Genomic DNA, 26,901 nt, shown 5'->3' on the forward strand with positions numbered 1-26,901 from the left:
CACTGTTGTTAATACTTCTGCCACTTTACAACCAACCAGCTTGCTAGGGCTTGGAGGAGTTGGAGGAGGGATGTTGCTGGGGGAGGGGGGTGGGGTGGGTAGGAGGTTGGGAGGGAAGGGTCATTAAAAAGCTGATAAGTCCATATCAATCCATATTAGGACTTCCCTCACACATCTCACGTCCAAGACCAAGTCTCCCACTGTTTTCACCTCCCAGATTTTGTATTTCCTATAAGTACTTCTTTTTTTTTTTTTTTTAATTTTTTTAACGTTTATTTATTTTTGAGACAGAGACAGAGCATGAACGGGGGAGGGTCAGAGAGAGAGGGAGACACAGAATCGGAAGCAGGCTCCAGGCTCTGAGCCATCAGCCCAGAGCCCGACGCGGGGCTGGAACTCACGGACCGTGAGATCGTGACCTGAGCCGAATTCGGACGCTCAACCGACTGAGCCACCCAGGCGCCCCTCCTATAAGTACTTCTTGATGTATTGTCCTTGTATGGAACAGTGGATGTACTTCACCCTTTAGGTACACTCCAAGAACCTACAAAACACTCAGGAGTGTCTGGGAGGGTCCGAGGAAACAGCAACTTTTTCCCCTAACAATCCCTATCCTCCCCCAAAACAAACCCCTGTAATCCCTGGCTGTCTTGTGCTTTGGGGCTCCCATTCTCATCTGTGCCTGCTGCTAGGCTGTTTCAGGCACTTTCGTGGCGGGGACCATGCTCCTGAGCGGGGCAGATTCCTGCTGACAGGCTCTCGGGAGGATCGCGGTGCCGCTCCCCTCCGCACACCGTGCGCGTGGCAGGCCCGGGGGCTGGGGGCGTGTCCCGGCCAAGCGCGCTCCCCCGAGACGGTGTTCGCGGAGGTCAGCCGGAGCCCGGCCCCGCGCTCCCGCCTGCGTTCCCGCCCCCACGTGGGCACGGACGCGCTGCCCGCAGTCTGAGCTGGGTCCCTGCGGAAGAGAAGCGAGCGCCCACCGGCCCTACGGGTGCGTCGCCTTGTCAGATGACCCCAGCCTAACTAACACACGCGCGGGAATGCTGGCGGCGGGGAGCGGCCCTGCGGGGACCCAGGGTGGCGGTGCCCCCGCGCGCCGCGCCCGCCGCCGCCGCCGCCCCCGCCGCTCCAGGTCTGCGTGCGCGCGTGCGTGAGCGCGAGCCGACCGGGCCCGCGACCCGCACCCGGGTGGCCGCCGCGGCTGTGCGCCCGCCAGGCTGGCCGGGGGCGGGCGGCGAGCGGTGGCGCCGCGCCCTGCCTGCTCGGCGCCCGACCGCGCCCCGCGCCCGCCCCGCGCGCGCCCCGCAGAGCCTGAGCGGGCGGCGGCCGACCGCGAGCCTCCTTAGCGGAGCCCCATGATGTCAGCCGGGCCGGAGCGGCGGCCGTGCGGCGGCGGGGATGGGGCCGGGGACGCCGCGCTCCCGCCCGCACGCCCCTCGCCCTCCGACGGAGCCGCCGGCCCCAGCCCGCTCGCCCCGCCGCCCGCGGCCCAGCCGCCGCCGAGCCTGTGGCTGGAGCTCGGGCCCGCCTGCAGCCGGGCGCAGCAATGCCCGAGCGAGTCGAGCGGGCAGACGAGTGGCGACCTCGGCACCAGCAGCAGCAGCGGGGGCAGTAGCGCCGGGCTGTCCCCGGGCTCGGACTCCGACAGCAGCGGCGTGGTGTGCGGAGGCCGCGGCGGCAGCGGGGGCATGCGCGGCGCCCTGTCGCGCTCCTGGAGCCTGGAGAGCCTGCGCTCGGCCACCGCCGGTAAGGGCGCCGTCCGCGCCCCTGCCGCGCCCCGCGTCTGTCCTCTCGTGACCTGCCGCTCCCCCTTCCCCGCGACACTGTCTCGCCTCCTCTTCTTTCCTGTCCTCTCCTCCCTCACTCTCTCTGATTTTCGCTTCCATTTTCTGGTTCCTTGCTGCCCGCTGCGTCGCCCTCCAGATTCCTTTTCTTTTCCCTGCTTATCTTCTGATTTACCGCCGCCCCGCCTCCTGTCATGCCTGTCCCTTCTTCCCCCCACTTTCACCAGTGGGCTACCTGTTACAGCTGGGACCTTGTTTGCACCCCACTCCCGTAGCAGGGCGCGTCGTCAGCCGGGAGACTGAGTGTTTAAGGTGAGAATAGAATTTGGTCCTTGATGCAACTGTTCTTGCTTGACCAACGGCACGTGGCTGGCTTTCCGAACTGCAGTTTTTTGACCTCTAAAACGGAAGAAGGTGGGAAAGGGCTCGCTGGTCAAGGGTGGACCAGATTCATTGTGTTTGGTCCTGGCTTCAGGACAGAGGCGCCCCACCCAGAGGAGGGGGCTTGTCTCGGGCCCTCTGAAGCAAGCAGTGCTGTTTCTCCGAGATAGGGTTGCTCTGGGGTCCCCAGGACCATGTGCTCCCCGCTCTAGTCGGAGGACCGCGTTCTGGCTACAGATTGAGAAGACTTTGACCCTACGTATTAGTAAGCAAGTCCAGAGTGGTTTTATAAATGGTGATCCCCAACCCTTGGTTAGTTGGCAAACTGGATTCTTTGTATTTTACTTCTTGCAAACATTCAAAAAGTTATTTTTGAGCCCCTGAAGTGGGAGCTGTAAAGGAAGACAGGTACTGCCCAGAAATCAGAAATCAGGCGGTAGGGGGCAGAAGGTAATGTGTGCATTATGCTTATGCATGAGGTAGAGGGTACAGTCTGTGGTCATACCCAGTGGTGGAGGTGGAAGTGAGGCGCTGTGTGTGCTCTGGTCAGAGCCGCCAACCCGAGAGGAGCAGGGGTTGGGGGTTGGGGGGGTGGCATGCAGACAGCAGTTCCCACCCTCCCCCAGGGGTGGAGCATAGACCACGTTGAGGAGTAGAGTCAAAGGTTGGCTCCCAAGGGTTGTACCTTTACTGGCAGATACAGGGTTGGGACTCTGCTCTAAAGTCAGTGGGTTTAGACAAGGAAGGTGATGCCCAGACCCTTGTATTGAGCACTCCATGATTCTCATCTGCGCTGTCCCAAAACAAACACATGAAACTCAGAAAAGTTGGTGTCTCCTCCAAATAAAAGGTTTTCAAAATTCTGCAGCTCTGACACCCTCCCATCTCAATTCCCTTGAAACTCTCCTTCCTCTCTGGGGTACTTAAGTAGAAACCCCACTTGAGAAAACCAAACTAGATAATACCATAAGTGAGACTTTAAGGAAACTGGCAAAGGACTCCTTTTTTTCTCTTTGCCCAAATGGCTTTCCTTCCACTTCCAGAGTGAGAAGACATACCAGCTCCACCTTAGCAATGGCAAACAGGCCCAGAGAAGCTGGAGGAGGTGCCCTGGTGTACCCAAGGATTCTTTGCCCCAGAGCAGGGGTGAGGCAGATGGAAATGGAAGAAACCCAGGTTTATTAGGTGACTCTGAGATTCAGGGACTCTCCAGACCACACCAGGGGCATGGAGGCAGCCTGGATGAGTTTCAGAGATAATAGACAGCTGTGTGTGTGTGTGTGTGTGTGTGTGTGTGTGTGTGTGTGTGTGTGTGTGTGTGTGAAGTTCTGGGGTGATGTGTATGTGTGTGTTGGGGGGTGGGGCAAGGTAAAAGCTAAGGCCCAGAAAACTGCTCCTTGAGGGACTCAGAGATGCCCCTATAATGGGAGGGCAGAGTTTAAAGCAGCATGATATTGGAAGAGTTTATGTGAGGCCCAAAAGCAAATGCCATGCCCCTCACAGAACACAGGTATCACTAGACTTATGGACAGAACAATGCTCGTGCTCAGGGAGTGCTGGTCAGTAACCAACTATGGAGACCCAGGGCTTGAAAGCATTTTGAATCCCCTCTTCATCCTCAGTCCCATCCCTCAACCCTCTACCACCTGCCTTGTTTTGGGAACCCTGTATCAGTAATATCCAAAACCAGATTTGTAACAGTGTACTGCCATGAACCCTGTAGAGCTTTGTGAGTCCATGAAACCATCTCAACTGGATTCCTACAGAGAATTAAGCCCTAATGTCCCAAGACATCTACTGGATGCAATGCAAGAACTCTCTTCTCTTCTGGAATGGTACTAGCTATTTGCCATCCTTAGAAGGAATTGAGAAAATAAGCACTCAAGTAATACTCTTTGGATTTGTGGTTTAGATGAGGAGATCTTGGAAAGGCTGCCATAGATGGGGAGTCAATGGGAAGAACAAAGGGAGAGTAATTTTTTGAGTACCTTCTATATGCCAGGTATGATGCTGCATGTTACCTCCTTCACCACATAAAATCCAGTGAGGTAAGCATTATTATCCTACAACTCAGGTACAACAACAGGCCCAGAGAGATGCAGTAACTCATCCCAGTCTGCCTAGCTAGGTCCTGTCTCCCTAGAGCTCTAGGTCTGTATCCATGTGATTTGATAAGGGCTCTTTGCCAGATTTGGAGTGGAGGCTGGGCCAGGTCCAGAAAGGAAAGGTTGTGTTGTGTGGGGGAGGACATATCAAAGTACTGTCTTGGCTATTTCCATGCTATTATCTTTATTCAACACTCATGGCTTTTTTCTAGATCCCAGTTACCCCATTTTCAAAACGAAGACATTGAAATCAAAGACCTGACCTCTTCTCTAATCAACTATAAAATTCCATGACTCTAGTCAGAGCTATTGATTTGGGGTGGATACCGTCTGTGAGTCGGCATTTATTGTATGCTGTGTTTCTGTTTGGTCTGTGGCTCTAAGACAAAGCATGTGTGTGTTTAATTGAACTACGTTTTTCTCTTAAGAAAAATTAAGAATTACCAGTAAAAGATCCTTAGCAAACTTAATTCTTGTTTTTGTGATTTTGTAATGGAGTGTATTGCTAAACATTTGTGTAGTTGTCATCAAGAACCAGAAAGGCTAGTACTGGAGACTGGAATTGCAGCTTACCTGCAGGGCAGAGCATCAGCCATGGAATCTACCAGAGACCTATAGATTCTCCTTATTTCCAAAAGACTTCTTGAATTTTAAATGTACACTCTTGGCATTTTCCATTGAAACCTCACTTTTTCTGGTGCAGAGAGGGCTTTCCTTAAAGGCAGAATCTGAAAATAAAACATAGATGACAAGGTGGAATTTCTGTAACCCTTCTTTCTGTCCTGCTCTTCTCATCTCCCCCTAAGCAACCACCTAGTCTCCATAGCCCTCAGTCATGTTACACACTGCCACTCCTGAGCTAAGGCTTTTAAAATTCCTACTCTGGGTGTCTTGTCTGACAGAATTAATTCTCAGTTCAGGCTTCTGGAGTTGACAGTTTTTACTACCTGTGCTTTTGCATGGTTAATGCCTTATGATTTCTTCTTAGGAGAAAAGGCTTGCTACTTCCACATTCCTCTGCAAGTCCCTGAGGCATTTTTCTGACTTGGATAGGAATCAGACTTATGAGAAGGCTAGGCCTCTCTTGAAGTCAGACATTTATTTAACACTCATCATGTTCCAGGCACAGTACTAGGCACTAAGATGGTAGGCAAATCATACAAGGTTCTTGCTCTTAAATAAATGACAGCACAGAAAGAGACAGACAGTGACAGCTCATTATAAGTGCTCTGATAGAAGTAAACCCAGTGGTATGATGTGTCAGGGGGAACCCATGGCCCCAAGCCACTCTCAGTGGAGGATTCTCTAGAAAGACTCACACAGCTCAGAAAAGCTGTTCCAGTTTATTATTGTGGAAGCATACAGATTAAAATCAACCAAGGCAAAATGATCATAGGCCATAGTCCAAGGGAAACCAGGAGCAAACTTCCAGATGTCCCCTCCCATGGAATCACATGGACCATGCTTGGTTCTCCCAGCAACAGCGTGCGTGTGACAACATGTAGGAAGTATTGCCAACCAGGAGAGTATGCTGAAGCCTTGGTGTCCAGGGTTTTTATTGGAGGTCAATTACTTAGGCATGTAGTGCCCACAAGACTGACCTTAACTAAAGTCTCCAAGCTCTCCAGAGTCACACTGATACAGTGTAGCCCAGGGACCCCATGGTCAATCACACTGTTAGTATAAACTGTCTGGAGTGGCTGAAGGCCCAGGTATACAAAGCCACACTTATCAGGCAGGATATTTCAGACCCTTAGAGTCAATCTCCCTCAAACCAGCTGAAGGCCAGGCCCTTCTTCAAAATGTGTAAGGTTTGAACATCCCCAAGCCTTTATTGCACAGATGGGGAAGCTCAGAAGAGAGGCACCAGAGTCCACCTGTTATGAGGGGCAGAGATGGGGAGGAAGTGAGTCAGAGAAACCCTTCAGGAGAAGGTATTGCCTGAGTCTTCATGCCTGCAAGTTAGCTGGAGTGAGGAGTAGAAAGAGCCTTCATGAGAAAGGGCCAACATAAACAAATGCAGAATGATGTTCAAATGAAGAGAGCCTGTGTTTACTGAGTACCTGCACTGGGTACTGTATCAGGTGCTTTAAATATGCAGGAATTGCAAATAATATGGAATGAGGAGCATAACAAGAGAGAAGGAGGACCAGGCTGTGGCTCCATGCTAACAACTGTGGACTAACAGTTCTTGGAGCTATGGAAAGGTTTCAAGCAGGATGTTGATGTGGTCAAATTGCTTGCATACTTTCTTTCCTTCTTTATTTTATTTTTGAAGTTATACACAGTAAAGTTACTCTTTTTGCTGTATAGTTCTAAGAGTTTTGACAAATGTATACAGTCATGTAACTACCATGATAATCTAAATACAGAAGAGTCCCATTAATCTAAAAACTTAATGCTGTCCCTTTGTAGTCAACCCCTCTCCCCACCCCCAGTTCCTGGTTAGTCTAGTCTCCATCCATATAGATTTGACTATTCCAAAGTGTCATATAAATGGACTCATTGTATTGCCTTTTGAGGTTGACTTCTTTCACCTGGCATAACGCATTTGAGGTTCATCTGTGTTTTTGCATGTATCAAGTTATTTTTCCTTTTAATTGCTGAATAGTATTCCACTTAATGGATATACCACAGTTTGTCTATTAGTTCACTAATTTAAGGACATTTGGGTTTCCAGTTTTTGTCTATTATAAATAAAGCTACTATGAACATTAGTGTACGAGTCTTTATATGGACATAATTTTATACCTAGGACTAAATTACTGGGTGATTTTCTAAGTGTATCCTTAACTATAAGAAGCTATCAAACACTTTTTCAAAGTGGATGTACCATTTTCATTCTCACCATCAAAGTACGATGGTTCCCATTGTTCTGTATTTTTGTCAGTACTTAGTATTGCCAGTGTTTTATCTGTGTGATATCTCATTTGGTTTTAATTTGCATTTCCTCAGTGAGTATGATGTTGAACATTTTTTCATATGCTATTTGCCAGATATATATCTTCTTTGGCAGAGTGCCTGAATGTTTTGCCCAGTTTTCATTGGATTATTTGTTTTCTAATTACTGAGTTTTGAGAATTCTTCATATATTCTGAATACAGATACCTTGTCAGATATGTGATTTGCCAATAGTTTTTCCAGTCTATGGATTGTATTTTAATTATTTAACAATATCTTCTGCAGAGCAAAAGTTTGTAATTTCAGTGGAACCCAATTTATAATTTTTCTTTTATGGACCATACTTTTACTGTTGTATCCAGGAACTCCTTTGCTGAACCTGAGGACAAAGTGTTTCCTGTATTTTCTTCTAGACAGTTCCATAATTTTACATTTTATACTCAGATTTTTTTTATCCATTTTGAGTTAATTTCTATATAGTTTGAGATGAGGGTCAAATTTCTTTCTTTTTTTTTTTTTTTTTTTGCTTTTGTGTGTCCGGTTTCGTAGCACCCTTTGTTAAAAAGGCTATCCTTTCTCCATTGAATTGCCTTTGTCCTTTTGTCAAAAACCAGCTGTCTACATTTGTGCCTCTATTTCTGGACTCTCTGTTCTGTTCCATTGATGTAAGGGTCTATCTTTTTGCCCATACCATTTGTCTTGAGTACTGTAGCTTTATAGTATGTCTTGAGAAAAATATATGAACCCTCTCATTTTATCCTTCTTTTTCAGTATTACTGTAGTTATTCTGGGTTTTTTGCCTTTCCATATGCAATTTATAATCAATTTATCAATATCTACAAAATGTCCTTCTGCAGTCTTGATACAGATTGTGATGAATCTGTAAATCAGTTTGAGGAGAATTGAGATCTTGACAATATGAAGTCTTCCAATTTTTGAACATTGTACATCAGAGGCTAGGAAGCCAAGCTACGGACTGCCCACCAGATATCACCTCTAGTACCTACAGATTTGGGTGAATTCCTCCCTTCTAAAAGTTTCCTAAATATCCTCATGTTCCTGGGCCTGCCAGAAACTGACCTTCCTCACTGACCTATAGGGCTGGGAACCGTAAAAGCCCCAAATCTAACCAGTTTTTCCAAGAAGGCTTTATGAGCATTGGCTGCATAAAGTCAGTTTTAGTTCCTTAAAAGCATTTCAGTGTACTTCATTAAATTCATATTCTTAAATATGATATTCTATGCAAGGCTTTGGTTGTATAGCCAAGTTTCCAGGTGTGCCTCCTGTTAACAAGGAGGATAGATACTTATTGAACCTATGCAAACAATTATATTGCTATGAAAATAAGAATACTCAGAGTGTCCAAATTCTAGAGGGCTCAGGCAGGGAGAGAAAGGTGTAATTAACAAATGTTTAATTTTACAAAAGCATGGTCTATGGTTATTCTTCAGCTGAAGGTAACTTAAGAGTAGGGGCGCCTGGGTGGCGCAGTCGGTTAAGCGTCCGACTTCAGCCAGGTCACGATCTCTCAGTCCGTGAGTTGGAGCCCCGCGTCGGGCTCTGGGCTGATGGCTCAGAGCCTGGAGCCTGTTTCCGATTCTGTGTCTCCCTCTCTCTCTCTCTGCCCCTCCCCCGTTCATGCTCGGTCTCTCTCTGTCCCAAAAGTAAATAAACGTTGAAAAAAAAAAAATTAAAAAAAAAAAAGAGGAAAAAAAGTGGTTCCTTATGTATCCAGAAAATAGAACATTAAAATATTAACAATATTTCAAAGAAACCCCACAATCATCCCTCATCAATTCATATAGTTTAATATAATTAATTATTTCTCTGGTCTGTCTTGGTATTGCAGTCTCTAAAACCCATCTGCTTCTCTGCTAGAGTTTTAGGAATCCACTATTGCAGTCTCAAAGCCGATTATGTAACATCATCAGAACCCTACACTCAAAGGTAACTGTCATAGTCCCTTTCATGGGATTCTGAGACACTTTGTTGTTGCAGCAGCTCTTGGGCCAGTAGCTGAAGCATCAGAATAAACAAAACAAAAAAACTATCTGCAGAAGACTTAAAGTGTCTGTGGTTAAATTATTACTAATAACTTTAAAAGTGAGAGATCTCATGAGATTCAAAATAAGAATAATATAACAGACAAGGAATTTTGGATCTTTCTGCAGTATACAAAACAAGATAATAAAGTCAATCAAAACATTTGAGACATAATTATAAACATAATGATTATCCCTATTTTCAAAGAAGATGGTTAACATTATAGCTAATTTATTAAAATAAATGAACATAATCTTTACAGAGAAAAAAAATCTTCTGATATATAATAATCCTGAGAAAATTTATTATGAATATACAAACCATGTAGTTAGAATATAGCAAGAATACCTATAAAGAGATTGAATAGTTTGGAGCAGGTCCTAAACATCTGTATATTAACAAAATTGCTGCATACATCTTATTATTTCAATCCTAATTGAAAACTACTGGCCTACAAAATGCTAGATTCAAATTAAAAAAGTAAAAGTTGCAACCAAGTTAACATTTAAAAATAAATGAGATCATGGCTTATAATGCTATGTTATTGTTGTATGATACCAGGCAAAGTAGGATCAATACTCTGATAAATAGGAACACATCATGGATAGTAAGGGCATTGGCAATTCTCTATGAACTTGCCATAAAGCATACAATTTCTGAAATACTTATGTTAACCTTTTATCCATTCACATTTAACCTAGGGAAGGTCACATATTTCTTTTGGACTTGACAGGTCTTCCCATCAACTCATCTATGGTAACATATCAGATAAACATAAATATTTATAACACTTGTATTTTTTACAAGGTGAAAGAACAAATGCTTTGTGATTTTCCAAGAACCCTCTGGGAGATCCCAAAGGCAGTTTCAGGTTCAGAAGTTATCTTTAAGAATTTAATTTTGGAAAGACAAAATATCAAAAGTTGTCAAGAGATTTGAACAGTGATTATAAGATCATGGGTTACTGAACAACACTTGACTATCTGTGTAACCAAAGTGTATTTCTAAAATAAACATGATTACGGGGGCACCTGGGTGGCTCAGTCAGTTAAGTGTCTAACTTTTGGCTCAGGTCGTCATCTTGCGGTTCATGAGTTCAAGCCCCATGTCGGGCTCTATGCTGACAGCTCAGAGCCTGGAGCTTGCTTTGGATCGATGTCTCCCTGTCTCTGCTTCTCCCTGCTCACACTCTTTGTCTCTCTCTCTCGATCTCTCTTTCAAAAATAAATAAGCATAATTGTAAGGAATCTTAGCTCTTGTCTAATTAAGAGATCTTTGTGATCTGGAGTGATCAGAGACATGGCAAAGTCAACATAAACACAAAGATTGGTTTCATAATATACAGAATCTCTGCTGTCTAGGCAAAGTACACAGAAAGCAATAAATAACCCTACACAACCTCATATTAAGAGAAAACCAATAATCCAAGAAATTTTTGTCGTTTTAACAAAGGGAAAACCAAATTCTTCTTTTTTTTGCATAAGTATAATATTTGATACTATAGCTCCTTTTGCTAATCTTATAAAACCTAGCAACTCTTCATCAGCTTTGACCATGACAAGTTGAACTCTTCTCTCACAACTTTCTAGTTCTATCTATACCCCTCACGGAATACTTCTCAAAGTAGAGAAAGGAAACACATTCATTAAAAGACCCAAGTACATATATATAGTCTCTCTGTAGCATTAAAAGAACAAGAATACATAAACTTTATGTTTAGTAATCAATGAACGATTCAATATTCTATCTTATTGAAATAATCTAAGTATCTATTGACTATCCATCAGTTAACTCGAAGGTTAAGTGACATAAAAATCTTGGAAATTATATTCAAGTTGACATACTTACTATTGAAAGAAAATTTGTTAGAATAATGATTCAAATTTGTTAAACACAAATGCATATTTTTCATAATGGTAAACATTTAGTAACAGTAATGCTAGCTTACTAGCATTAGCTTACTAGCTAGCTTACTAGTCAGTAAGCCTGTGTAAGTTTAGGAGGAACATACCCAAGTAGAATAAAAACCTACACATATATTAGTTAACACTAATAATTATTTAACATATAGAAAACATCACTCCCTTTATTAAGTCACATATTAAATTAGTCTTGTCTGCCAAAGATTTACCTAAATTATCTGAACTTAAACAGTTAAACTGTTTCTGAGTTATTTTTTTCACGTTGAAAATATTTTAGGTTCAGGGCACCTGGCTGGCTCAATCACAACAGCATCCAACTCTTGAACTTGGGGTTGTGAGTTCGATCCCCACACTGGATATAGAGATTACTTAAATAACTAAAACTTAAGAATATATATATATATATATATATATATATATATATATATATATATATATTTGAGGTTCAATTTCCTTAACTTCTTTAATATTAGGAATATTCAATTATTACAAATGCTAATTTATTTTCAAGCTGATCAGAATAGAACTCCTTTAAGAGATTTTATGATCTAATTTGGTAATACTGCCTGAAGTTAGGAAAATATTACACACCTACACAGTAAGAGGGAAAGACCTTTCTGATTACAAAGAGAAAGCTTATAAAAATTTCAGGCACAGGTCAAGCATACACAGAAATACAAAACTCGCCAGTCCAGATATCCACATGCTGGTGGGCATGAAATTCTTAATTGATTTGACCTTAACATAGACAACTAGACAAACAGAAGACAAACAAACCAGATTCTCTGCCATCTTCACTCAACAGAAACAAGATCTCTATAAACCATTATCTGTTTACAGAGATCACCAAATGGTCAAACCAAGAAACCAAATGAAGCCAGCACCAGAAATCAAGTGAGCACTCAAAAGGAATCAAAATCAAATCCTTACCATGCTACTGATGGACACAAGTGCAGAGCCCAGGACCAGGAGCCCCACACACCACTGTTTCCCCATCACCATTTGGAAAGGAGGGGCTCATCAACTGCGTGGAGCAAACAAGGATCAGAAGGCAGGCTCTGGGGCTGTACACGTCACAGAACCAAAACTGCCAAAGATGAAGAGCACTGGGCAATAGAGATGGTTTTATTCAGGCTACTGCAGTAGGGAGAATGTTCCTTACTGAGGAAAGTCTTGGAGAAGAGGGAGAAAACTTGGGCTTTTATAAAACAAGAGAGTCCTTACAGGACAGAGGTAGTCTTACCTTAGGATATGGGAGAAAAGGGTGGTACTTTGTGGTAGCCCTTTCACAGAACATGAAAGGATCACAAAAGGGGGGAAGTTTTTCTGTTTTCTGGGACCACAGGGCTCAGCTGAAGTTCAGCATTGTCAGAATTGTTCTTTTCTTTTCAATTTTCAGGAGATTATGTAGATTTGGGATTATTTTTCCTGTAATGTTTGATAGAATTAGCAATAAAGTTGTCTGGGCCTTGGAGGATTCTGCTGTTGTGGTTAGAAGGGTTTGTTTTACTATGAATTCAGTTTCTTTAATAGACATATGATTATTCAAATCATGGACCTTTGATAGTTGGTGTGTTTCAAGGAACTGGTCTACTTCAACTAAATTTTTGAATGCATAGGCATAAAGTGTTCATAGTTTTCCCTTATTGTGGTTTTAATGCAGGTAGAGTGTCCTTGCTTTTCTTGTTGTTATTGGTAATTTGTGTCTTCTTTCTTTTTTTATTTTTCAGTCAATCTAACTAGAGGTTCTTCAGTTTTATTGACTTTCCAAAGAACCAGCATTTGGTTTCGTTGACTTTTTTCTATTTTTCTGTTTTTAATTTCATTGATTTCTTCTCCTTATTATTCCCTGCCCTCTGTTTTCTTTGGGTTTATTCTGCTATTTTTTCCTAATTTCTTAAGGTGTAAGTGTAGATAATTAATTTGAAACCTTTCTCTTTTTCTCATAGAAGCGTTTAAACCTATGAGTCTTATTCTAAGCACTGCTTTAGCTATATTTCACAAATTTTGATATGTTGTGTTATTTGTATCCAATTAAAAATATTTTTTAGTTTCCCTTGTGACTTCCTTTTTTATCCATAGATTATTTCAATTTTTTTAAACTTCCAAATATTTAGGGATTCTTCCAAATATCTTTTATTGATTTGTAGTTAAAATCAATTATTGTCAGAAAACATATTTTTGTATGATTTAGTTCCTTTAAATTTTTAAGGCTTTATTTTGTGGCACAGAGTATGGTCTATCTTGGTTAATGTTGGGTGCAAATTCCATCTTAAAAGATCATTTTTATTGTTATACAAGAACAATTAGGAGTCCATCATTAATGAAGCTGAGCTGGAGAGAGTTGAGCTGCCAGGTTTTGGAGTAACTAATTAAGACATGCCAAAATGAAGCACAAGTCCAGCCTTTAATCACTCACTATGATATATAAGCAAGAAGAGAAAGTGCTGGCTCCCCCAGTGTTCCATTTTCCCAACTATCGGGGCAGATGGGGAGAATGTGTCACTACTGAGAGAGGACAAAACAAAGACTCCTATTGTCTAATGGACAGGGGGGCAGGGGTTGGGAGCAGGGAAAGGATAGGAGTACTGGGTACTGAGTCAAAGTGGAGAAAAACATCTTCAAAGTTTCTCTCCCCCCCCCCCATTAGGAGGTCTCTGCAGAGGCACCTGAGGAAGGCTAAAGGTCCCCAATAAAGAGGTCTCCAAATGGAGGCACCTGGGCTAGAAATGCAAGTATGTGTGGGAGCATGGCTGGCCAGGAGGCCTGAGCCTTAACTACAACTCCCTTCAGAGACTGCAGTGCACTGTCTGCTGTGGGCAATGGGCGGGGCGGAGGGGGGGGGGCGGGGAGGGACAGCTTTCCCCAGGAAAAGTCTTTGTGATTGCCTGTGATCAGACCTAAAAGATCCCACATAGGTTTCTGGCCAGAAACCAGACTCTTCACAGTCTCTTGTGGATATCTAAGCAAGTCAAGATGGTGGCCATGAACTAAAACACTAATAGTAGGGGAAGACTTGAAAGTAGATTTCACAGATGTGGAGTAGAAGATGTTGCCAGGACTTGGTAATAGATTGGTGTCATAGTTGTGTTACCTGAGAAACAGACTCAGAGAGAATCAACATCCATGAAAGAAGGGGAAGGACCTTCAGACTTGTCTTGATTTGGGCCAAGATGGCTCAGCCTTTAGCCTTCCACATTGACTGACTGTGGGCAACTGGATAGAGGGGCAGGGACTTTGGTAAAGGGTCTCCTTAAGGCTTTGGCAGTCCCTGAAAGGACTGTTACTGAAGACTGCCATCAGTTTCCAGCATTGGGCAGCAAGTCTTTTATCAGAAGGAGAACTGAGTGGTGGCTCACAGCAAAAGAGAGTCTATAATTCCAAGATGTTTGATCTAGATACCTGGGTAGATGGAGATGCTCTCACTGAGGTAAGCAGTCCAGGACAAACAGGTTTAGGAAAGGAAGATGATGAGTTAAGTTCTAAACATGTTGACAACTTTGAAATCAATAAATAGTGAGGATCACATCCTCTTCTTCTAAGCGTACAAAGAATTAATTGCATTAATCATGTTTTTATTTGCTAATGCTTTGATGTCTTGGGGCCTTGCTGACACCGTGGAGAAAGCCACTCCCAGATTACCTCTTTCCCAGAGAGCAGACACTCCATCTGAGACCATTCTCTTCTAATGAAGACTGACCAATCCAGAGCCCACACTCCCAACCCCCTCTTTTATGGAGCTCTCACGCTCAGTGCCACTATCTATTCCCCTGCCCTAATCATCCCAGGGTCAATATGCTAAAATTATTCACACAAGCCCATTCTAGGCCTAGTTACCCCACCTCACCTGAAACCACCCATGTTTTCCCCCACTCTACGTGCCTCCTTACTGATGCTGGTGCTTCCCCATGTGGCCTTGCATGGCATACCACACTTCCTGTTTGTAGGGAACTCTGAGTATTAATTTATTCCTTCATGAAAGTCGTTTCCATGTTCCCATGTCTTAACATACCTGATTGAAACAAATCTGAGGTACATTTTTAAACACCAACTTAGGTGATCTGGGCTTCCAGACTTACCAGTTAGGTACCTCTCCACCCACCCTCTGCAGTCAGTAGTTGAAAGGTGCAGATGAGGAAGAGAAAGAAGAAAGGCCACTTTAAGGATTTTTCTATGTACCTCACAGCTATCCTATTTCATAAATAAGAAAAATGGGATCTCACAGAGTTTAACTAATTTACAGTGATCACATCACAGCTGCTTGATTATCTTAGCGTTGACCTTAGGTCTATCAGATTTCTGGAACTGTTTGTTCATTTTAGCTGCCTCTGCTCTGAGGCTTCTATTTAGTCTCTGCTGAAAAACAAGGAATTAATGCATGGGGAGCTTGTCTGAGGCCATTCACATGAAAGTGAAGCTAGAAATGTGTACCCGAGAGCATGTGGCCTGGAGCACTAGTCTTGAGCACTGTTCAGGGAAATCCATAGATCAAATCAGTTTGGAAAGCGCAGGTTAAAATGTATCAGAAACCATAATTTTCTTATCTGCATGTAATGCTTTCAAAATTCATTTGACTCCACAATTCCTGTGTGTGTGTGTGTGTGTGTGTGTGTGTGTGTGTGTGTGTGTGTTTGCACACACACACATGTATGTGTACATCTGAGGTACACACAGGAAATGCTGACCTCACCCTTCAGTTTCCTGCTTGCATGGGCACCGTGGGATACCATAAGCCTTTCCTGGGCTGTGAGGTCTCTGACAGGGATGGTTAGATAGTCGGGTGAGAAGTTATAAGGGAACCTTCTGAATAATGCTCGCTAAAATCAGCAAATAATAGTGCCAGCAAATAACTGACTTTGAGGGGAGGAGGAAAAATGAAGCCAGATGTGGAAACTCTTACTCCAGGAAGCTTCAGAAAATCAGATAGACAACTCTCAATGAATCCAAAAGTCTCTACTGAAAACCTGACATATGTTAAGATGCATTGAAGAAGAGATGGGACCCCATAGACTGGAGGCTGGCAATGTAAAATAAGAGATACTAGCTTAGGTAAAAGAAGGGATATGCTGTAAGAAAGGCAAAATGCAGTCTGGCCTGCAGAAAGCCTGGGAGTCAGGCAGGTGTGTGTGTGTGTGTGTGTGTGTGTGTCTATGCTGCTTTTCTGTGCATCAGCTTCCTTCTTAGTCTGCTTAGGAAAGCCTTTTGCAGGTTGCCTGGAGCAGCTCACAGTGTTCAAGGTCAAATGTTGCAATCTGTCCTCACATTCCCAATTTGAGGTCCCTTGAGGGGGATCCATGCCTTAACACGTGTAATCATCTGAAGCCAGCACAGTCACGATTGCCTATTTCCAAGAGGTACCTACAGCAGGGATTTTCTAGTCTCATTAAAAAGCTGCTATTTATACACAAGAAGCAGTGGAGACACTGTTGCTGGAAAGCAGCTCAGACACCACTGTTGAGGAGGCTGAATGGGGAGAAGCTCCTGTGCAGGCTGGCGAGATTGGCTCCGAGAGGTTTGAGCTGGATGGATGTGGAAGTGCAGCTGGTCTGTGCTTGTGCTCAGGAAGAAGGGGGCTGGGGGGCTGCTGGATGGAACTCAAGACCTCCACTAGCAACTGCGGGGGCAGGTTGGTTTGGGGCCCAGCAAAGGGAGCTCTTCCTACGGGCACACTTCATTTCATCAGTGCCTCTGCCTGCTTTTCAGGTTGCAGCCATCTCCCCCAAGAAAAGAAAGGATCTTAAACGGGCTAGATGTGAGAGACAGGTGAAATTTTGGGAAAATAATTGGCAGTAGGTACCTAATAATAATTGCTTCCAAGTACCTGCAGTCCCAGTGCATCTTCACCTAGCTTCTCCCCCTTTCTCCTGCTTCAGGCAATTCATCAGGCTTTGAAGCAGGCTTCCCTCCCTCCCCGTCTCAACACTGTCTGGAGTGCCTTGGGTGCCCTGCCTGAGGTGGTCTGCATTGATGGGGGAGGGGCAGTTGGGAAGAGCACTTCCCTGGCCCTGAAGCAGCCACAGGGAGAATGAGACCCCTTCAGTGTGTTGTCACATCTCACCCACAATGCAAGTAGACCGGCTCTTCTGTATTCCTACACGGCTTTCTTTTACCATGTCTGTCATGGTGCTCCAGCAAGAATGCAGCTGGACACAGGGGGCCCAGGACACAGCCCAGGGAGCAGAGGGCAGTGCAGGGCTGTACTGTGCTGTCCTGGCCCTGGATACATCCATGCTGGGCCAAAGGGAGACAGTTCTGTGAAGTCTGAAGGCAGCCAGCTTTCCCACATTCTGGAAGGAGCTCTTCAAGAGCCCAACGTGATGGTGGATCTCCACATTCTGATGCTGCTTCTCATGGGGGTTGTAGGCTGAGAGCCTGCAGACCCTCAGCAGTAGTAGGTGCTATGAGGTGTGTCAAGGCCACATTCACTGTGAGATTTCAATGGAAATGCAGCTTGTGAATGTAGTGAAAGATATGGATTAACGTTCTATGCCTCAAATATGATCTTCTAATGTTTTAAAAAGAAATACCCTGTGGGAGGTACTGGAGGATTGCGAAGGACACTGGACTTGTCAGCCACACAGACACAGGGTTTGGATCTCAGCTGTGCCTCTCACTGTGACAAACTGACAAGGGACCTAATTCCCTGCCCTCAGGTTTGTCATCTGTAAAATCAGATGCACGAGATGATTCCAGTGGTTTTCATGAGGAATGAAGGCAGTAATGTGTGTGAAGTTCCTAATTTATTGCCTAGCACATAGACACTAGGTGCTCAATAAATGTATGGAATGAATGCCTGAATTTCTGGCAGTCTGCTGTGGATGAGATCTATGTGAGCCCCCGGAGTACCCAGGGAGCCTGGCTGTGCACCTGTAGTGCAGGCCCTGGCAGGCAGCCAGAGGAGGCCTTGGACACCCTGAGTGCTATCCCGGGGCCCTCACCAGAGTCTGTCTCAGATTGGCAGCTTCCTCTTGGCCATGGATGACCAGAACTCACAGTTCCAGAGCTGCATCTGTGTATGCAGTATTTCATCCCTGGAAGCAGCTCAGGCCCAATCACAGCAGGTTGGAAATTAGTCACCTGAGAAGTTGTGCTGCATGGACACAGAGAACTGAAATGGATCTGGGGTTTAGGAGATTTAAGAATTAACTTTTAGTTGACTTTTGTTGTTACAAAAGCAATGTATGTTCATTATAGAAATTTTTTTTTAATCACTTACAATCTCCCAACCCAGAAACCATTGCTATTAACATTTTGGTGTATATTTGGCCAATCATTATTCCATGTATTAACTTTTTTATTAACAAAATGGAACACTTTCTGTATGTTCTGTTTCAGGACCTGTTTTTTTTTTCTCCACTCAATATATTGTGGCTTCTCTAGATGTTATTAAATATTCCTATTATTTTCATGGCTACACATTAGTCTATTTTATGGATATGTCATAGTATTTTTAGTTAATAATGCTGTTGTTGAGCATTGAGGTCTTATTTATAATTTTTTAGTATTTTAAGTAGCACCTTAATGGGTATCCTCCATATATCTTTGTATTCTTCCATCATTCTTTTCTTTTTTTTTAATTTTATTTATTTATTTTGAGAGAGAGCAAGTGGAGGAGGGACTGAGAGAGAAAGAATCCCAAGTAGCCTCAACAACTGTCAGCACAGAGCCCAATGCAAGGCTCGAACTCACGAATCGTGAGATCATGATCTGAGCTGAAGTCGGATGCTTAACTGACTGAGCCACCCAATCAATAAAGCCTTCCATGATTATTTTCTTTTTAAAAAAATTTTTTTTTTAATTTTTTTTTCAACGTTTATTTATTTTTGGGACAGAGAGAGACAGAGCATGAACGGGGGAGGGGCAGAGAGAGAGGGAGACACAGAATCGGAAACAGGCTCCAGGCTCTGAGCCATCAGCCCAGAGCCTGACGCGGGGCTCGAACTCACGGACCGCGAGATCGTGACCTGGCTGAAGTCGGACGCTTAACCGACTGCGCCACCCAGGCGTCCCAAAATTTTTTTAATGTTTATTTATTATTGAGAGACAGAGAGACACAGAGCGTGAGCAGGGGAGAGGTAGAGACAGGGGGAGACATAGAATCTGAAGTAGGCTCCAGGCTCTGAGTTGTCAGCACAGAGCCTGACGCCGGGCTTGAACTCAACAAACTGCGAGATCATGACCTGAGCCAAAGTCGGTCGCTTAACCAACTGAGCCACCCAGGCGCCCCTCCATGATTATTTTCTTAAGCTAAGCTTCTAGAAATAGATTTGCTGAGTCAAAATACATAGAAAATGTGAAGGTTTCTGATAAGTTTGAATTAGATTTTGATTGCAGTTTTAATTCACCTTGCTACGAATCCCTAGAACAGGATTATTATCTATAATTTCAATAATATATTAGAGCTGGTACATTATGTTAGGAAACTATACTATATCATAGATAACATATTTTCTAAAATATTTAATAGAAATACATCATATTCTTGGCAATGAGCATAACTATGATAAAAAATCTGAGAATGAATAAGCATAAAGGAATAGGACAAAATTGCCCCTAATCCCTCTTCCCAATTAGACGTATTCTTAACATCTTAGTATTTTCCTTCCAATTTTTTTTCTGTGCATTTAAACACAACTGAGATCATTCCATCTCCTTCATTTGGTACTTCTGCTCTTGTGAGTTGTGTGTGGTGAAGGGTACTCAGCCGTTCTGTATCAGTTTTTTGATGAGAGGGCACATGTTTTATCCCTGCTTGTGGCCTGACATCACACAGCACTGTCACAAACCAAGCTGGTGCTCTGTATAGACCTTCTCTGAACAGATTTGAGAGTCAGGAAAAGCAAAGGTAAAATCAGTCTTGTGGCCATATGGGCGGGGAATTACTGCCATGTTAAGCCTTAGAGCCTAAAGATGACTCTGCCCTTCCAGGATTAACTCACATTGCCCCATCTCAGAAGTCAGGAGAAAAATGGTTCCCTAGGTACAGATCCCTTTCCACAAAGCATGGATGGTGATCTTTTCCCCTGCACCGTCCCACACTAGTTTACCTGGGGCTTCCTAACCCCTGCTGTGTGTTGGGATCCATTCAAATTTGCAGCTTTGGAATCTAAAGGTGTTTAGAACCTGGGTTTTGGTTTCAGGTAAGCTTTTAGAGTTTGGCACATTCCAGGAAAAAAAAAATTATTTTACATAAAAGGATTTGATGTCAGGCAGACACAAGTCTTCCTTCTTCAGATGAGCCAATTGCTAATTCTGTTGAGAAAAAATATTCTGATTGGCCAAGGACTAAACAGTAAACTCTTTCTGCTTGAGTATTTTTGCTTTTTACCCTAAACTTGAATCCATTTCTTCCCCCTTTTTAAGTGAGTCTAGAAACTTTGATTTAATTTTATGTGTTCATTAAATATCAGCATATACTGAAGAAGTTTTTGTAATGGAGTAGACCTAGCATGGGCTTCAAGGTCAGACCCACCTGACACTGAGCCCTGGCTCCTTCCCTGGTGAACTACATGGCCTTGGGCACTTATCTAGTCTGGAGCCTGAATTTTTTCATCTCTGGAATAGGACTAAAGATACTTCATTAGTTGAAATATTGGATGCAAAGTTCCCAATATAGTATTTGGGACATATTAGATGTTTAATCAGTGTTTAATCTTTTTTTTTCTGCTTTCCCTAAGAACCATAATAAGTGGTTATGATCTAAGACCCCAGATATCAGAAACTGTGGCCAAGAGCTGTAGGAGAAAAGGCATAGGAAATTAGCCCACATAAGTAATAGTCTCTGGATATTAAGTCGTTACATTTTTTAATAAATCCTTAATAGCAGTTAGCTTTATTAACTTTCATTTTTTTTCTAATAAAAATTGACTGTATCTGAAATTTAGTCTTCTCTCTTCTTAGCTCAATTTTGTTTCTTTTTGTCTCTGTGGCTGGAGGGAGAATATGTTTTGTAAACAGTTTTAAAAGGTGTGTAAATCATCCTTGAGTAGAAGTGTTTTGAATGTTGGTAAAAAAAATAAGTTTTTTTTAAATTCACCAATCTGATATTTTCCATTATTTCTCTGTTAAAATTGATGTTTAATTTTTTATTAGCTTCTTGATGAGTTTACAGTCTAAGAAGCTGCAATTTAGATAATGTTTTTTGTTGTTGTTCTTAAAGTTTACATATTTAAGAGAGAGAGCATGTTCTAGAGCAAGTGTGAACAAGGGAGGGGCAGAGAGAGAGAGAGAAAGAATCCCAAGCAGGCTCCATTCTGTCAGCACAGAGCCCAACACAGAACTTGATCCAACAAACCATGAGATCATGACCTGAGCTGAGATCAAGGTAGGATGCTTAGTCAACTGAGCCACCCAGGCGCTTCTGATTTAGCTAATGTTCTATGTATTGATAAAATTACAGCTTCCACTTCTGCAAGATGATAAACAGATAATCTGAAAACTTACTTGCCATAAACCCTTAAATATGCTGGGTAAAATGCAGCAAAAATTACCTTAACTGCATGACGCTGCTCGTAGCAATAGAGAACTTCTGGGTGCCAACATCAGGAGGCTCCAAAGAAGACAGTTGACAGTCACACACTCTGACACTGTATTTGATGAGGAAGAGAGGGATAGTTAGCCTGAAATAGCAGCTAGAGTTGTTGTCCATTTGGGAATGGAAGATTAGGCCTTGGGCCTATGCAAGGTGAGAGATGGAACTAAAGCCCTTCTCAAAACTGACATTCTCTAAGAACTGCACTATCAGTGGGAGGGTGGATTTTTAAATTCCACTCAGCTTTTCCTATCTCTGGGTTCTGGGCCTGCATAAGGAAAGACAAAAAAAACAAAAAGACGAAAACACTCTTCTTGAGAATTTGGAGTCTTAGGCCTGTACCTTACATGGATATAGGGTTCAAATTTCCATCATGCAGTCTGAGAACCTACAAATTGGGAGATTGTCTAAAAATTAGTTTCTATTTAGTGATAACTCAGGGCATTTGAGAAGCATTCATATATCTAAAGGTGTGCAAAAAGGGAAAAAATAGACTAAGAATCAATATTTGAAGGATTCATAGCTATAAATGTTCTAAAATAGATGAAAGATAAGAATCTTTAATTCAATAATCACAATATGCTGCTCACCATAGTGAAATTACAGAACACCAAAGATGAGTGGGAGATACTAAAAGCAACCAGAGAGAAGCCAGGCCGCCCACCCTGCAATGATATTGGAATGAAAGCCTACTTATTAGCAGTAACTGTAGAGGCCAGAAGAATAGTAACTTCAGAAGTTAACTTCAAAGTTCTTCCAAGTGCTAAGAATTCTTTATGCAAATGAAGTATCATTCAAGAGTGGGGTTAAAATAAAACATTGAGGCCCTTCCTGTTTTCTAATGCAAGTTTATATATTTTTCTCCAAGCAGATTAAGTTGCATTCTAGAGATGTTTATATTATTTTAATTAACATTCAGCTCAAAATATTTTCTAATTTCTATCTAAATTTCTTCTTTGGCCTGTGGGTTATTTAGAAGTGAATTATTAATTTCTAAATATATGCAGTTTTTCCAGTTAGCTTTTTGTCCTTAATTTCTGACATATTTGCATTAGGACATAGAAAAAATTTTTTGAATGATTTCAACCTTTTTGAATTTGTTAAAACTTGGTTGGTTTTCATAGTATTTTCAGTGTTTTTTTCTTTTATTTTTTCCCTTTTTAAAATTTTTTTTAATTTATTTTTTTAATTTACATCCAAGTTAATTAGCATATAGTGCAACAATGATTTCAGGAGTAGATTCCTTAATGCCTCTTACCCATTTAGCCCATTCCCCCTCCCACAACCCCTCCAGTAACCCTCTTGTTTGTTCTCCATATTTAAGAGTCTCTTTTGTTTTTGCCCCCCTCCCTGTTTTTATATTATTTTTGCTTCCCTTCCCTTATGTTCATCTGGTTTGTCTCTTAAAGTCCTCATATGAGTGAAGTCATATGATATTTGTCTTTCTCTGACTGACTAATTTCACTTAGCATAATACCCTCTAGTTCCATCCACGTAGTTGCAGATGACAAAATTTCATTCTTTTTGATTGCCGAGTAATGCTCCATTGTATATATATATATATATATATATATATATATATATATATATATCACATCTTCTTTATCCATTCATCCATCGATGGACATTTGGGCTCTTTCCATACTTTGGCTACTGTTGATAGTGCTGCTATAAACATGGGGGTGCATGTGTCCCTTCGAAACATCACACCTGTATCCCATGGATAAATGCCTAGCAGTGCAATTGCTGGGTCCTAGGGTAGTTCTATTTTTAGTTTTCTGAGGAACCTCCATACTGTTTTCCAGAGTGACTGCACCAGCTTGCATTCCCACCAACAATGCAAAAGAGATCCTCTTTCTCTGCATCCTCACCATCATCTGTTCTTGCCTGAATTGTTAACGTTAGCCATTCTGACAGGTGTAAGGTGGTATCTCATTGTGGTTTTGATTTGTATTTCCCTGATGATGAGTGATGTTGAACATTTTTTCATGTGTCGATTGGCCATCTGGATGTCTTCTTTGGAGAAGTGTCTATTCATGATTTTGCCCATTTCTTCACTGGATTATTTGTTTTTTGGGTGTTGAGTTTGATAAGTTCTTTATAGATTTGGGATACTAACCCTTTATCTGATATGTCGTTTGCAAATATCTTCTCCCATTCCATGTTCTGTCTTTTAGTTTCACTGATTGCTTCCTTCACTGTGCAGAAGCTTTTTATTTTGATGAGTTCCCCACAGTTCATTTTTGCTTTTGTTTCCCTTGCCTCTGGAGACGTGTTGAGTAAGAAGTTGCTGTGGCTGAGGTCAAAAAGGTTTTTGCCTGCTTTCTCCTTGAGGATTTTGATGGCTTCCTGTCTTACATTTAGGTCTATCATCCATTTTGAGTTTATTTTTGTGTATGGTGTAATCAAGTGGTCCAGGTTCATTTTTCTGCATGTCGCTGTCCAGTTTTCCCAGGACCACTTGCTGAAGAGACTGTCTTTATTCCATTGGATATTCTTTTCTGCTTTGTCAAAGATTAGTTGGCCATACGTTTGTGGGTCTGTTTCTGAGTTCTCTATTCTGTTCCATTGATCTGAGTGTCTGTGCTTGTGCCAGTACTATGCTGTCTTGATGATTACAGCTTTGTAATACAGCTTGAAGTCCTTATTTTCAGTGTTTTATCTGTATGTGAAAATAATGTGTGGTTTGGCCTTGTTGAAGGCAATATTTGTCAGTAAGTCAAATATTGCTGTATTTGTTTGTCTGCTTGTTTTATCAGATGCTGAGAAAAGTATGCTTAAATTTTCCATTTGGATTTTTAATGTTTCTACTTGCTTTATAAATTTAGGGGCTATGTTATTAGGAATATATAAATTTAGATTTGGGTTATAGCTTCCTTAAATGTTAGCCTTTTATTATTAAATGTTCTTTTTAATCTCTAATAACGTATTTTGCCTTAACATCTACCTCGATATAAATAGAGCTGCATCAGCTTTCTTTTTGTTAGTGTTTGATTGACATTTCATTTTCCATTAATTTACTTTTAATCTTTCTCTTAGACATATCTTTTATAAATAGTAAGGGGGTTTTTTAATCCAGTATGAAAATCTCTCTTTTAATTGGAATATTTAGTTCCATATAATTAGTGATATATTTTATTTTAAATCTACCATCTTATTAATAAATGTGTTTTATTTGTCCCATCTATTTTGAGTTGCTTTTTAGTCCTTTTTTTGCCTTTTTTTAGGATTGACTACATTTTTCCTTTTTTTTTTTAATCTTCTGTTAGTTTGGAAGTTATAAACTTTATTAATCACTCAGTGGTTATCCTAGGGATCACATCATAAAACCACCTTCATCTTATAAGAGTCTAATATAAATTGGTACTTTAAATATCTTTCTGAATAATGCAAAGACCTTGGAACATTTATTACCTTACTCCTCTATTGACTTGTGGACCATTATTGTCATATATTTTAAGGTTTTGTGTATTTTTTTCTATGTTTTTTTAAATCAACAAGACATTATTGTTTTGTAGGGTAAATGTTTAATTATTATATTTTCCCATATATTTACATTTTCATTGCTTTTCATTTCTTCCTGAATCTCCAATTCACACCTGGGATGCTTTTCTTTCTGCCGTGATAAACATGCCTAGTATTATTTTGGGTTTTTTTTATGTGTATCTTCTAGTGATGAATTCCTCCAGTTTTTGTTTGTCTGAAGATGCCTTCCTTTTGCTTTAATTTCTTCATTTTTGAATACAGATATTGATACTTTGAAGATATCATTACACTGTGTTATAGTTTCCATTGTTTCTATCGAAAAATCAGCTGCTGGTCTAATTTTCCCACCCTTAAACTCAGTCTTTCATCTCCCCGGGTATTCTGTTTGCCTTTTATCAGCAGTGTTGCAATGCACCCAGATATAGATTTTTTCTTTTTCTTTTTTTTTAATTTACTACTTAACATAGGATTCATAGAGCTTCTTAAATTTGTGGCTTGATGTGTGCAATCTGTTTCAGAAAAGTCTCAGCCATTTTTTTCAAATATTGCTTCTAGTACATTCCCTCTCTCCCATCTCCTGAGGCTATAATTACATATAGACCTTCTCAGTGATTTTGCAGTGTCTTTTTACCTTCTCTTCTTTGCTTTTCATCTTTTTCTCTCTGCTGTATTCTGAATATTTTTATCTGAACTACCTTCTCTATTCAGCTGTGTCTAATTTTCAATTAAACCCATTCGCCAAGTTCTTGATATCAGTTACTGAACTTTTTCGCTCTGCGGTTTCCATTTGTCATTGTTGCTGTTGTTGCTGTTGTTGTTGTTGTTGTTGTTATAGTTTTAACTTCCCTGCTGAAATGATTATTCTTGTCTTTACCTCCTTGAACCTAAAAGTATGTTAATTTTAAGATCTGTATATAATAATTCCATTCTCTGGATTGCCTGTGGGTCAGTATCTATTGAAGTTATTTCTTTTGTTCGTATTGCCTTTCCTCCACATGTACCTGGTTATATTTGGTGATGAACACAGTATTTGCAGAATTGTTTATAGAAATAATTTTTAGTTTAGGAGGATATTATCTATCTCCAGAGCAGATTTGTATTTGTTTCTGCCAAGTAAGTCTGGGCACTAGCAATTAGAGTTACCTTGGCCCAGTTTAAAATTATTCAAAGCTAAGCCAAGTCCTGCAAGCGCCTATCTTTTATAACTTATCCACCCTCCTAGCATATAGTCCTTCAGAGTTCCAACACAAGGATAGACCCCACCCTGCCCAATTGCGTTCATTTCCTCCTCCTCATGTCTTGAGGTTTTCTAGCCCCTCAGCCATTCATCTGAGTTTACTTTTATTTTTTTTTTAAGCTTATTTATTTATTTTGAGAGAGAGTGTGTGTGCGCGCAAGCAGGGGAGGGGCAGAGACAGAGGGAGAGGATCCCAAGCAGGCGCCACACTGCCAGCACAGAGCCTGATGTGGGGTTTGATCTGCCGAACCACAAGATCATGACCTGAGCCTAGATCAAGAGTCGGACGCTTAACTGACTGACTCATCCAGTCACCCTACCATTCCTCTGTTTGATCAGGAGTCAGCACCTCTCTTCACCAGGGAAATACAGCACTTGGCTTCTCTGCTTATGCCTGTTTTCCTCTGGATCTTGAGCTGGTTGTTCTTCATATCTTAATCACCCTTACATGTCTTGAAACACATGTGTTGTATGCTTGTCTAGTTTTTCTGATTGTTCCCCATAAAAGGAT

At 41.7% G+C, this 26,901-nt stretch overlaps 1 protein-coding gene across 6 annotated transcripts in view; it reads left to right on the forward strand.

Moving 5' to 3' along the window:
* ARHGEF4 (Rho guanine nucleotide exchange factor 4) overlaps positions 1–26,901 on the forward strand; it is a 285,073-nt gene that overhangs the window by 196,052 nt on the left and 62,120 nt on the right. Inside the window, exon 1 of one of the 6 annotated variants that reach the window (XM_086718285.1) lies at positions 1,484–1,746. The exons of the other annotated variants lie outside the window; for them this stretch is intronic. Coding sequence (XP_086574411.1) covers positions 1,689–1,746 — 58 coding nt within the window. The 5' untranslated portion in view covers positions 1,484–1,688. Of the gene's footprint in view, positions 1–1,483; positions 1,747–26,901 lie in introns of those variants that run through there. 6 annotated transcript variants of the gene reach the window in all.

Source organism: Puma concolor, chromosome C1 (genome assembly GCF_028749965.1).
Source record: "Puma concolor isolate L17-30 chromosome C1, mPumCon1.1.hap2, whole genome shotgun sequence".
NCBI lineage: Eukaryota > Metazoa > Chordata > Mammalia > Carnivora > Felidae > Puma > Puma concolor.